General features: G+C 51.6%; 1 protein-coding gene across 1 annotated transcript; it reads right to left on the reverse strand.

Annotated features, from left to right (window-relative positions):
• Nucleotides 1-2,809: 2,809 nt before the first annotated feature.
• On the reverse strand, nt 2,810-6,932 carry Klk12 (kallikrein related peptidase 12). Its single transcript, XM_041656746.1, has 6 exons — nt 6,896-6,932; nt 6,358-6,517; nt 6,294-6,296; nt 5,051-5,307; nt 4,127-4,260; nt 2,810-2,965 (listed from the first exon to the last, which is right to left on the reverse strand). The coding sequence occupies exons 1-6, from the start codon at nt 6,930-6,932 to the stop codon at nt 2,810-2,812; spliced, it is 747 nt and encodes a 248-aa protein (XP_041512680.1).
• Between the last annotated feature and the right edge of the window lie 3,906 nt (nt 6,933-10,838).

Genomic DNA, 10,838 nt, shown 5'->3' on the forward strand with positions numbered 1-10,838 from the left:
GCTTAAGCTTCTAGAGAGCCCTTGGCCACGGACTGGGATCCTGGCTGGCAGCTTCCTGGGTGTCGAGGAGAATAGCAAAGCGACTGGGAGGGGCTCTGCTGGGCAGGGTTCTGGGCTCACTTGGTTTAGGTTGCCAGTGTAGGAGGAAGCCCCCTAGGGAAATCTCAGAGAATATTTCTCTTCTCACTCACCTGGGAACCTGGCTTGCTCCACACCTCCGAGTGATGGGAGGACAAAAGGAAAAAGGTCAGCCACTGGGTAAGGACCTCATTTTGGTAATCCCAACAGCAGTTCTAGGGGCCTGTGGGGTCTTTCTGCTATTGATGAAGTCCCTCTCTCCACCTTGCTGAACCCCTGTGAAGGACAGCTGGACAGGGCTGGGTAGAGTTGGCTAAGTGGCAGCCAGTGCCTATGGCTGCCCTGGCTGGTGGGGGTGGGAGAGAAGGGCAGGACTCGGCCACCTAAATTGGGGACAGAGGTCATGGAGTTTGGGGGCAGCAGTTTGATGGTGAGAGATACAGAGAGATGCAGAGAGTGGTCTCGAGTTCTTCCCCATCCTCCAAAGACAGACCATGGAAATGCATGCTGGGACAGAAGAGGCCTAGCTTCTAGGATGGCAGTCTCTTGGAATGGGTTGGGCAGGGGGTGGGGGGAGCCATCCCTTCCCTCCTGACTCACTCATGGGCTCTGAGGATAGGGCTCTAAAGAGGCCAGAGGTGTCAGCTGCAGCAGGTTGGGTCTGAGCAGCAGGCAGTCAGGCAGGCAGGGAGGGGGTTGGCCCCAGGCAGGCCCAGGATGACTGGGCTCCTAGCCCTGCTTTATCGCCCTGGGGAAGGGGTGTGTGTGTGTGTGTGTGTGTGTGTCCCCTCCCAAGGCAGCCTTGGGGTCTGGGAGACAGACCATCGCTCCTCAGTGGCTACGTCTCCTTTCCAGCAATTCCCAAGTCTCAGGGCCTCCCTGCCCCCTCTCCTTTCCTATAAAACTGTGTATGATTTTAGTTTCTCTGCCACTAGGTTTCCGCCCCTGCATGTCTTTGGATCTTTGTCTCCTCTTGTCTCAGCTCTTTGTCCTGTCCCATCCCTCTCTAGATCTCTGTCTGCCTGTCTCTGTCTCCTCTCCAAGGCCTCCATTTCTGCCTCTCCTCCTGCGGGCCTCTCCTTTCTCCCAGCCTGGGCCCAGTGGGGTCCTTGGCCTCCCTTGTCCTTTCCAAAGAGAGAAGGGGGGAATCTGGGGCGTCACAGAGTAGGGGCTGCTTGCCAGGTGAAGGAGCAAGACAGATGGTGGGGGAGGCAGATCAGGGCCTGTGACAGCCGTGGCTCAAGAAGGGAGGAAGAAACCTCAGCAGGTGTGCCAGGGGCCCTGGGCTCCTGTGTGGGCCTCCGTTCCCTACTGACCCTTCCCTCCTCTCCCCAGCCTCCACTGCCCAGGCCTCCAGCACTTACTGGGCACTGTAGAAAATCTCCAGTCACTCTTCAGCCTCCTGGGCCTCCTCATTGGATAGCCCCAAGTTTGAAGCCTCGCTTCTCCCAGCTTATGTTTTCATTCAGATCTTTCTTTCCTGGGCCTTCCTCTCCTCTCTCCCCTAACCAGATGTGGGGCAAGGCGGAGTAGGCCCAGGCTCTGCCGGCAGCCAACCCAGCCAACCACCGTGGCCTCAAACCCTACGGGCTCAGCCTCTTCCTACCCAGGTGACGTTGACGGGCGGCCCCACCCAGGGAAGTTCAGCTCCCTAATCTGTGGCATGGGGGTGCAGGCCCTGCCTTGGGGTGGAGTGGGGGATCAAATGCCAAGAGGATGCTGGGAAAGGCCACCCCTGTGCTTTTCGATCAGCACAGCAGCTCCCCTCTTTGGCATTTTTGAGCAAGGCCTTCGTTTCTGCCTCCTGAAGAGAATGTGGAGACAGCACCTATGGGCGGGCACTGTGCTGCTTCAGCTGGGTCGTCTTGTCCCCAGAGCCAGCCTGGACCATCTCTGACATAGTGAGGCAGACTGGCATTCCGCTCTCGATATGGTGCAGTGAGGCTAACACACCACCCCCACGATGGTCATTAGAAAGCTAGAAACGGGGACTAGAGAAATGGTTCCGTGGTTAAGAGCACTGGCTACTCTTCCTAAAGGATCTTGGTTCGATTCCCAGCAACCACACAGTGACTCACAGCTGTGTGTAACTTCAGTTCCAGGGGATCCAATGTCTTCTGGCTTCAGTGGGCACCAGGCATACAGATGGTGCACAGACATACATGCAGAAAAATACCCGTAACCGTAAGATAAAGAAGATAATAATTTAAAAATTAAGACCAAAAGCTTTGATTTTTGAAACAGATTCTCACTATGTAGCTCTGTCTGGCCTAGAGCTCACTCTGTAGACCATGCTGGCCTCAAACTCAGAAAGCTGCCTGCCAAGGGCAGGGACTAAAGACTCCACCATCAGGCCTGGCCTGTTTGCTTTTGAGACAGGGTCTCATGAAAACCAGAATGGCCTCAAACTTACAGTGTGTTCCAGGATGACCTTGAACTTATCTTCTTCATCTCTTTCTCCTGAGAGTCAAGCGTACAGACCTCTGCAACCAAGCCCAGCAAAAACTCCCACCCTTCCTGGTTTCCTCCAGGCTTAAACGGTACATTAAACAGACAGGTGTAGCCCCTTCCCTCGATTGCATAACGTTTATTCCAGGGTTCCTCAGCCTTTGCTCCACCATCGGGCTCTCGGAAGGATCTCTACACCAACGAGGGTGGGACTTGGAGTGGTGAGAGAGGAGACACGGGTGTCAGAGGGTCAGAGGCCCCTGGGCAGAACCACGTGGTTCTGTTAATTGTTCTTCATGACCTTTCTGATCCAGGGCACGTATTTGCAGACCTTGGTATAGACCCCTGGAATGCCTTTTTGTCCGCAAGGCCCAACAGATCCCCAGGAAACCAGACCTTGAAGAACCCCTCTACACACCAGGGGGCCTCCAGAGTCACCCTAGAAGACAGAAGCGAGACAGCTACGTCAAGAAGAGGCTCCAAGCCACGTCCTGGGAAGGGAGCACGCATAGTTCACAGGAAGAACACTGTAACAGCTAGCCAATAGGAAGGAAGATGCCACCTCACTGGGGCCAATAGGCTCAACCCCAGAAAAGGGGGGCGGGCTAGAGTTTGAGAATAGAGTGCTCTGAGGGGGTGGTTGGTCTCTGAGCACTATGATACAGTGGCCTCCTCTGAGGTGCCCTGAGATCTCTGGGCACTATGATACAGTGGCCTCCTAAGGATGCCGTGTCACGCCGCACATTGACACAGCTGGTTTTGTGACCTTCTTTTCCCAACCCCCCTCTCTTTAAACATGGGGTAACCCCAGCTGCTTGATGGTGTGGAGAAAGCCTTGGGGTGCCAGCAAAGGGGCCCTGACAGACCCCATCCTCGCTAGTTCTCTGTTCGCTACAGCCTGACTGTTTTACCCTCCTTTACAGCCTCCTGCTCCTCCATTCTGGGCTCCTCCCTCCTATCCCCTGTCTCTTCCTCTTTTAGGCTGTCTCCTCTCCTTTTTAGTCCCGTCTCTTCCACAGCCCGTGTCTGGGGCTTTGCCTACTTTTCCTCACTTCTGTAGAATGAAGTCAGAATCCAGCTGCGGCTCAAGCCTCCTCTTCCCCTCTCACAGACAACAACAGGCATTCTACAAAGATACTGACTTCTAGGCCCTGGCTAGCAGAGTTCCAGGTCCCAGGATCCCTCGCCTGGAAGTCCAAGTGAGTATTGGTGGCCATACATGCGTCTGCTGCCCTGCCCTCCCCTGCCTCCTGCCTGGGTACCAGAGAGCCTGGCTGTAGGGGCTTACTGTGAAACCTTTCCCACTCTCAAAAAAGATAAAAAAAAAAAAAAAAAAGAACACCCTCTTCTTTTGCCATGTGGACTCTGGTTCCTCCTCAGAGTCCCATCATGCTCTCTGTCTCCTGTGCTCAGAGCCCCTGCCATGTTGTTGCCTCTCTGTCTGTTTATGGCATTAAGAACTCTACTAAAAACTCCATACTCTGCCTCCAGTCTGCCTCAGTGTCCCTCCTGAGCCACCCCCCAAACCATTCATCTTCCTTCCTTTCTCCATCACCTACTTTCTGTCCCCAATGGTCAACATCACCCTGAGTTGATTCACCTGGCAGGCGTCCTTCCCGGCTTCACCACCTGCACACACCATATTATCTGTCACTCTTCCAGGGAACACGGCTTGGCATGTGGCATTGGAGACAATGGAGAGGTCGAGGCATTGCAGCCGGTCTGGGAACGGGTCTGGGGATAGAGATGGGTGATGTAGACCCTCTGAGATCCCTATCTTGAGGCTGCATTCGTCCCAAGGACATTTGATCCAAACTAGGCCTCCACCCAACCTCACTACCATCCTAAACATTCTCGGTTTCATGGAAGAGCACTGTGGTGACCCTATCCCCAGGCCAAGGCCTGGTCCTTTGACCTCATCACTTCTTGAACCCAGTCTCACTTCTTATCTTCCACCTCCTGAACACATTAACCTCCGACCCCAGTTCCACAGCTTCCAAATTTTCGCCTACTTCATCTCAAAAAAAAAAAAAAGTCTTCTGATTTCAGAACATTTGACCCCAGATTCCTACAACCCTATGACTCCCTAATGTGACATGAGAAAGATTCCGATCAGACTGTGATTCAGCGACCTCAGCTTCCCATCCCTGGTAGAAACAGAACCTAGGACCTTGGGGTTCCACCACTGAGTCACATCTACAGACATTGTTATCTTAATTTGAGACAGGCTCCTGTTCTGTAAGAGAGAGTGGCCTTGAACTTTCTCCCCTCTTACTGTAGCCTCCAGAGGACCTGGGATTAGAGGCCTAGCAGGTACCAGCTCTGTTATGACCTCTGACACCCAAGCCCATGGGTCAGATGTCCTGATAACCCCTGGCAATTACTCTGACCTCTGACCCCTGGCCTCTGACTCCCACCTACCATGACTTTTGCCCCTGGTGTTTAACCCCATCACCATGCTCTGAAGTGAACGACTTGACCTCTTACCCTATACTCCTTATCCCCAACCTCAGGACCCTCTTACCCCATGGCTTGTTTGTGATACCCCATCCTGAAATATGACACTTGGTCCCCATAGGTGCACAGGAAGTGGGCAGGGCCAGGGGCCGGACAGCATGGGTCAGGCGGACGGGTCTGCCCAGTCGCAGGAGTCGAAGATCATGCTCGTGGTTCTGATGGACACCCTTGTAGCTGGGGTGTGTCATGGAGAAGGTGGTGAGCCTCAGCTGCTCTGTCCAATCCAGTCTGGTGAGGCTGTGCTCCCCAAGGCGCACCAAGTACCTGAGGGTGCAGTTGGTCAGTGGGTGGCAGATAGGCCACCCCTTACCTGTCTCTGTCTGTATCTTTCTCTCGCCATAGGTTTCTGTACCCCATCACCTAAGCATGTTGGGTTAATCTTCTACTTCATGGTCTCTCTCCACTGCTCTTTCACAGCTGGGGTCATGGGGCAGGGATGTCGTCTGCTATACCAGCTGCCATATTTGTCCCCATAGCCCATACCAGCAATGTTACCAGGGCTGCTGACTGAGCAATGAGTAAGGGGTACACCTGTCCTGCATGGAGCCTCTTGGTCCCTTGACACCCGGCTCCTCTTTCACAGCAAAGTCTAGACCTAGAAAATGGATCATCTGGGATCTGCGGAGATGGCTCAGGGTGCTGGTTAGTGTCTGTCAGAGTAGTGGAATAATGGGCCCAAAGGAATGGGAATGCCCCCTTAGGAATCTCATGCTGGGGAAAGGTGCCAACCAGAGGGTGACTTGTCAGACACCTGACGGTTGAGGCCCGGACAGCCATGGGTCAATGGCGGTCAGCACATCTTGGACGGCTTAGATATGCATATCGCTAGCCCCTATCTGCACTTGAGTCTCACGTCAGGAGCCTGAGATGGACTGGAGGGCTCACTGGCCTATTTACCTCTTCCTGATGGGGCCACCGTGAATAAATCTCTTTTCTGTTGTTAATTTGTCTGTTTTAATTGGCTTCTCACGTAAGGGTGGCTGAACTTGGCTTCTTGGGGTACAGTTTGTGACTCAAGTTTAGTGACACCCTGAGTCTAACTGGGGTCAGGAGATGCCCGAGGCTGTATGGGAAAGGAGGAGGAAATGGGAGAGGAACAGAGGCACCATCCCAGGTCCTCCACGCCCTGCACACCTCATCCCACCTGGCAGCTCCAGGCCCACTTCAGGAAGTTCTTCTGCACCTCTAACCCGAAGCTGAAGCTGACTGACTCCTCCTAGCCTGTGACACCTGACACCATCAAGGGAGACCTACTCTCCCTCCGGCACCCTGCTTTGCTCTCCCTGAGGCCCCCCCGCCCCGGGGGAGGCTTACTTGCCACCGCAGTGGGCAGCTGTAAGGACCCACTTGCGATCCACAAGGACGCCACCACAGCGCAGGTATTTGCCATGGAACAGCCCCACCTGCCAAGGCTGTGAGTTCTTCACACACTCAGCACCATTAAAGATCTTCAGGCTGTCAGCCTGACTGAGACCTGAGGTCAGGGGTAGGCCAGAGAAATGGGGTTAGACATGAAGATTGTGGGTGGGAGGAGGCGAGGAGGCAGCGCTGAGTGTGTGTGAGGCTGCATCCCTGTCATCTCAGCTCTCTGGAGGCTGAGGCCGGTGTGTGTGGGGGTCTGTCACAGGCTTCAGAAAAACAAAAAAACAAGAAAATGGGAGATGAAGAAGAGAGAGCTGGTCGGTGCCACAGACCTACCCATGCAGCGAGACACCAAAGCAGGCTTGGCTTCTTCCCCCATCCTCAGTACCAGGTTTGGGGTGGGGGATGCATAGGACTTTACCATGAGGGAAGGAAAGGCCACCACTCTTCCCCCGCATCTCCCCACCCCACCCTGGCTCAGAAAACTCACCCACAACACACAGGAACAAGAAGATGCTGAGCCTCATGGTGGGCTGCGTCCAAGGTCTGCCAGGAAAGGTGGGGTATCTGAACTCACCCCGTCCGTGCTCCCACCTCTGCCCCCTCTTCTGCCCCCTTTTCCCCAGGCCACTCCCTCACTGCCTTCATCTGACCCCTCCTCACCTGTTTGCCAGTCTCTCCTTCTCCTCCGCTGTCTCCCTGTTCACCTGCCTGTCTGCCCTTCCATCTGCCGGTCAGCTCTCCTAGTGTCCACCTGTTGCGCATGATGCCCCACCTGATACCTCAGCCTCAGCTCCTCCAATTTCCGTGTGGTGTGGGGTGGAAGAGGATGAGGAAGACAGGACAGGGCAGGGCATGGTTCTAATCCAGAAGAAATTCTCTTCAGGTAATGACACTTAATTGAGCTTCACCGCTCCATGAAGACCCAGCCCCAGCCCCCACCCCCACTCTTCAACCGGCCAAGGGGATGGGCCCAGGGGACAATGACTCAAGGTGTCTGTGGGACTGAATTCTAATCCGCACTCCAGGGAAGAATGAGCCTTAAGGGTGGGGCCCTAGAACACCTTGAGCTGGGAAGGGCAGAGGAAAGAGGTTGGGGACAAGGGAGTGGCCTGAGGGCTCAGTGGGAACTGAAAGCAGAGAAAGATAGAGAGAGAGGAAGAAGGAGGAGGAGGAGGAGGAGGAGGAGGAGGAGGAGGAGAGGGCAGGGGCCAGCAGAAACTGTCTAGCCTGGTGGTCAGGTATGTACAATGTAGGCTCCTGACCTGGGCTTTTCAGGAATTGAATTCGAACTGAATTCCCCTTTAAAGTTGGTTTTTCTTGTTTAAATTATTTTATGTGTATGGGTGTTTAGCCTGCATGTATGTCTGTGACCTCCTGTGTGCCTGGTACCAGTGGAGGCCAGAAGAGGATGGTAGATCCCCTGGAAATGACCGTGAGGTGCCAAATGGGTGCTGGAAATTAAACCTGAGTCCTCTGAAAACAACTAAGGCTCTTAACCCCGGAGTCACCTCTCCAGTCCCCCGAATTTCTTTTTGATCTCATTGTTGTATTTGTTTTAGTTTTGAGACAGGGTTTTGCTAGCCCTAGCTAGCTCTGGTAGTTGCTGCGTAGTCCAGACTGGCTTCAAATTCAGGCAACCCTCCTGCTTCAGCCTCCTGAGTGCTGGGGTCACTGTTACCTTCTGTCCTCCTAGTTGCATCAATGAAAAATTTTTCGCACAGCAAAAATTCTTTTTTAATTTAAAACAGATTTCTTTTCCTTTTTACTTAAGCGTATTTGTGTGTGTTTCAGAGTCTACAGAAATCAGAAGAGAGCATCGGATCGCTGGGAGCTTGAATGTGAGCAATGGGAGTCACTCCACATCGCTGCTGGGAATCAAGCTGGGGTTTTCTGCAAGAACAGCAAGAGCTCTTAGTAGCTGAGCAGTCTCTCCAACACCAAGGAAAACCCTTTTTAAACAAAGATTAGCGTTGTTGGGGGCGTTCACCAGAGAAGACGGCTTGTACATGGGTTTAAGCCAATAGAAAGTCTTTATTAGCTGGCCAGTGACTACACTGGGTGTCCGGGATCCCGGTGTAGTCACGAACCTTTCTCCGGGTGAGATTTTAAGCACAAAAACCATGTCCTGGGTCAACACACTTCAGTTAATGAGAACGGTTAGCCAGAAGCGGAACTAGAGAAGCCAAAAAGCAAGGTCAATACGTTTAGAGACTTTCCCAGGACTATAGATTTTGATAGATTAGACCTTTGTTTTAGGTTTTTCAGGTGGTGGTGTCTACATGCTGGGTTTCACAGCACCTCCATCATGGAGTCAGTTCCATTCCCTTCTAGTCTTAGTGGATGAGTCAAATCTTGGACCCATCCTGCCCTGAAGAGGTGTGGTTGGTCTTAGGAGCACTACTTTACTGAACTGATACATAATTAAACATACAGTTTAAGATTCAGGAACATACCCTTAATCCAATCAGAATGAATTAAAGGCACAGTCAGGGCTGATAGCCAGGAGAACCAAAAGAAAAGAGATTTGTATCAATTATAGGTCTCTCTCTCTCTCTCTCTCTCTCTTTCTCTCTCTCTCCTAATCATTGCAAGATTTTCAATTACTCCTGATCAATTAGCATATAAACAAAAGCTTTTTTCCCCAAAGGCAGATAGTTTCCTTTATTTCGTGAGAAGTCGTCTTTTCAATTTTGTAGAATCATTCCTGCAAGGGAATCTAACTGCTGTTTTACTACCTCTAGGTCCTGACCAACCTGCCTACTTAGTTTGGAAAGCATCAGGAAATGCACATTTAGTCAAACCATGGGTGCATGCCTACCAACCCGTCTAAGATGCCCGGTAAAATTGCTGTTGTCCAGATGAGTTAACCCATAAGTCAGAATAGCAGGTGTCAGAATGAGAGGACGTGCCTATGCTAAAGTTTGGATAGAAAATAATCGCACCCCCATATTCATCCTCGATCACTAATTGGGCTGCCCCCATTACAGTGAGTTTTGTCAGTTAATGGGCTGACAGTCTGGTTAGTTCCTATAGTGGCTGACTGTCTAGGCATAACCAGCACGTGGCCAATCTCTGCCTGGGAATGGTTAATTCTATCCCCGGGGTCCCTTCATGTGACATAGAGTCTGATTCCCTAGGTTTCCCCAGTTTCCCAAAGCTAGACTATTTTTTAAGGAATTTCCAGATTTTAAGTGTATGCTATTTTAAGTTTAAGCTACTGGCTTACATTTTCCTACTGTGCATTTCTGGGGGAGGGGGGAGCACACTTTCTTTCTATACACTCATTCATGTGTTTTAGGAAGCCTCTGTTTTATGACCACAATTTTTGCAATGGAAATTCTCTTATTTTTGGCAACTAGAGTGCCTGGCTGCAGGACATGCATATGTAAACTCTGTATTCTTATCTCAAAAGATAAACTCCCACACCTTTCCTTTTTTAAAGTAGACACCAGTAAGTAAAGGTCAAGATGGAATATGGGTTACTGGTCTGTAGCCACATTAGCTAATATGTTCCCTGTATCTGTCTTTCTCAGTTTCCAGTCCAGGCCTGAGGGCTGGGGGGTGGGCTCAAGATTCTGCATTCACATAATAGTGTAAAACATAAGACTCAGGGGGAGGTAGAGGGTTAGGGAGTAGAAGGGCCCAGGGCCCAATGAAACCTTAATTTCATTGGGTCTACAGTTCAAAGACAATCTATTTGGCAGCAGTATCTGTGGCTTCCATTTTCTTGACCTAGGTGAGGCGGATCCATGGCGGAATGGCAGCTACCTTCCTGCCACAGGAATGGAGAGAATCACCTTATGAAGTCCCTTCCAGATGAGCTTCAGTGCCCATTTGGCCACTTGCTTGACCCGGAACTCGAACAAGGGGAACCTGGTGGTGGACTCAGAGGTCAGCCGTCCTCTCAGACATTCCACTGAACAGTCTGCATGGAGAACTGGAGGGCCTATAATGACTGGGAAAGGAATGCTTAGAGAAGTCTGCCAGCTGCTGTCTCTGAGCCTGGGGAGCAGCGGGGGAGGTCTTCCAAACATAATTACATAGCCGTGTAAATCCCTCCCCCTATGGGGTGCAGTGGACCCAAAGCAAAGGAAGGAGGTCTATCTTTCCTTTTCTGGACTCTAAGGAGAGTTTTGTTGGAGTTTCTTTTAACGTCCTGTTTATTCTTTTTACCTGGCCAGAACTCTGGGGTCTATATGCACAATAAAGTTTTCAATCTACATCTAAAGCTTGAGAGGTTTTGGTTGTAAAAGCTAGGCCATTGTTGGATCTCATTGCTAGGAGAAGGCCAAATCAGGCAACAAGTTCCTGGAGGAGCTATTTAGCTACTATTTGACCAGTTCAGTCTGTTCAAATGCTTCTCCCCACCCTGAAAAGCAATCTATAAGAACTAGCAAGTACTTTTATCCTCTCCCAACAGGTTGGATATT

The sequence above is a fragment of the Microtus oregoni genome, unplaced genomic scaffold, assembly GCF_018167655.1.
Source record: "Microtus oregoni isolate MIOR12 unplaced genomic scaffold, Mior012 000000F_ref0000247, whole genome shotgun sequence".
Classification (NCBI taxonomy): domain Eukaryota; kingdom Metazoa; phylum Chordata; class Mammalia; order Rodentia; family Cricetidae; genus Microtus; species Microtus oregoni.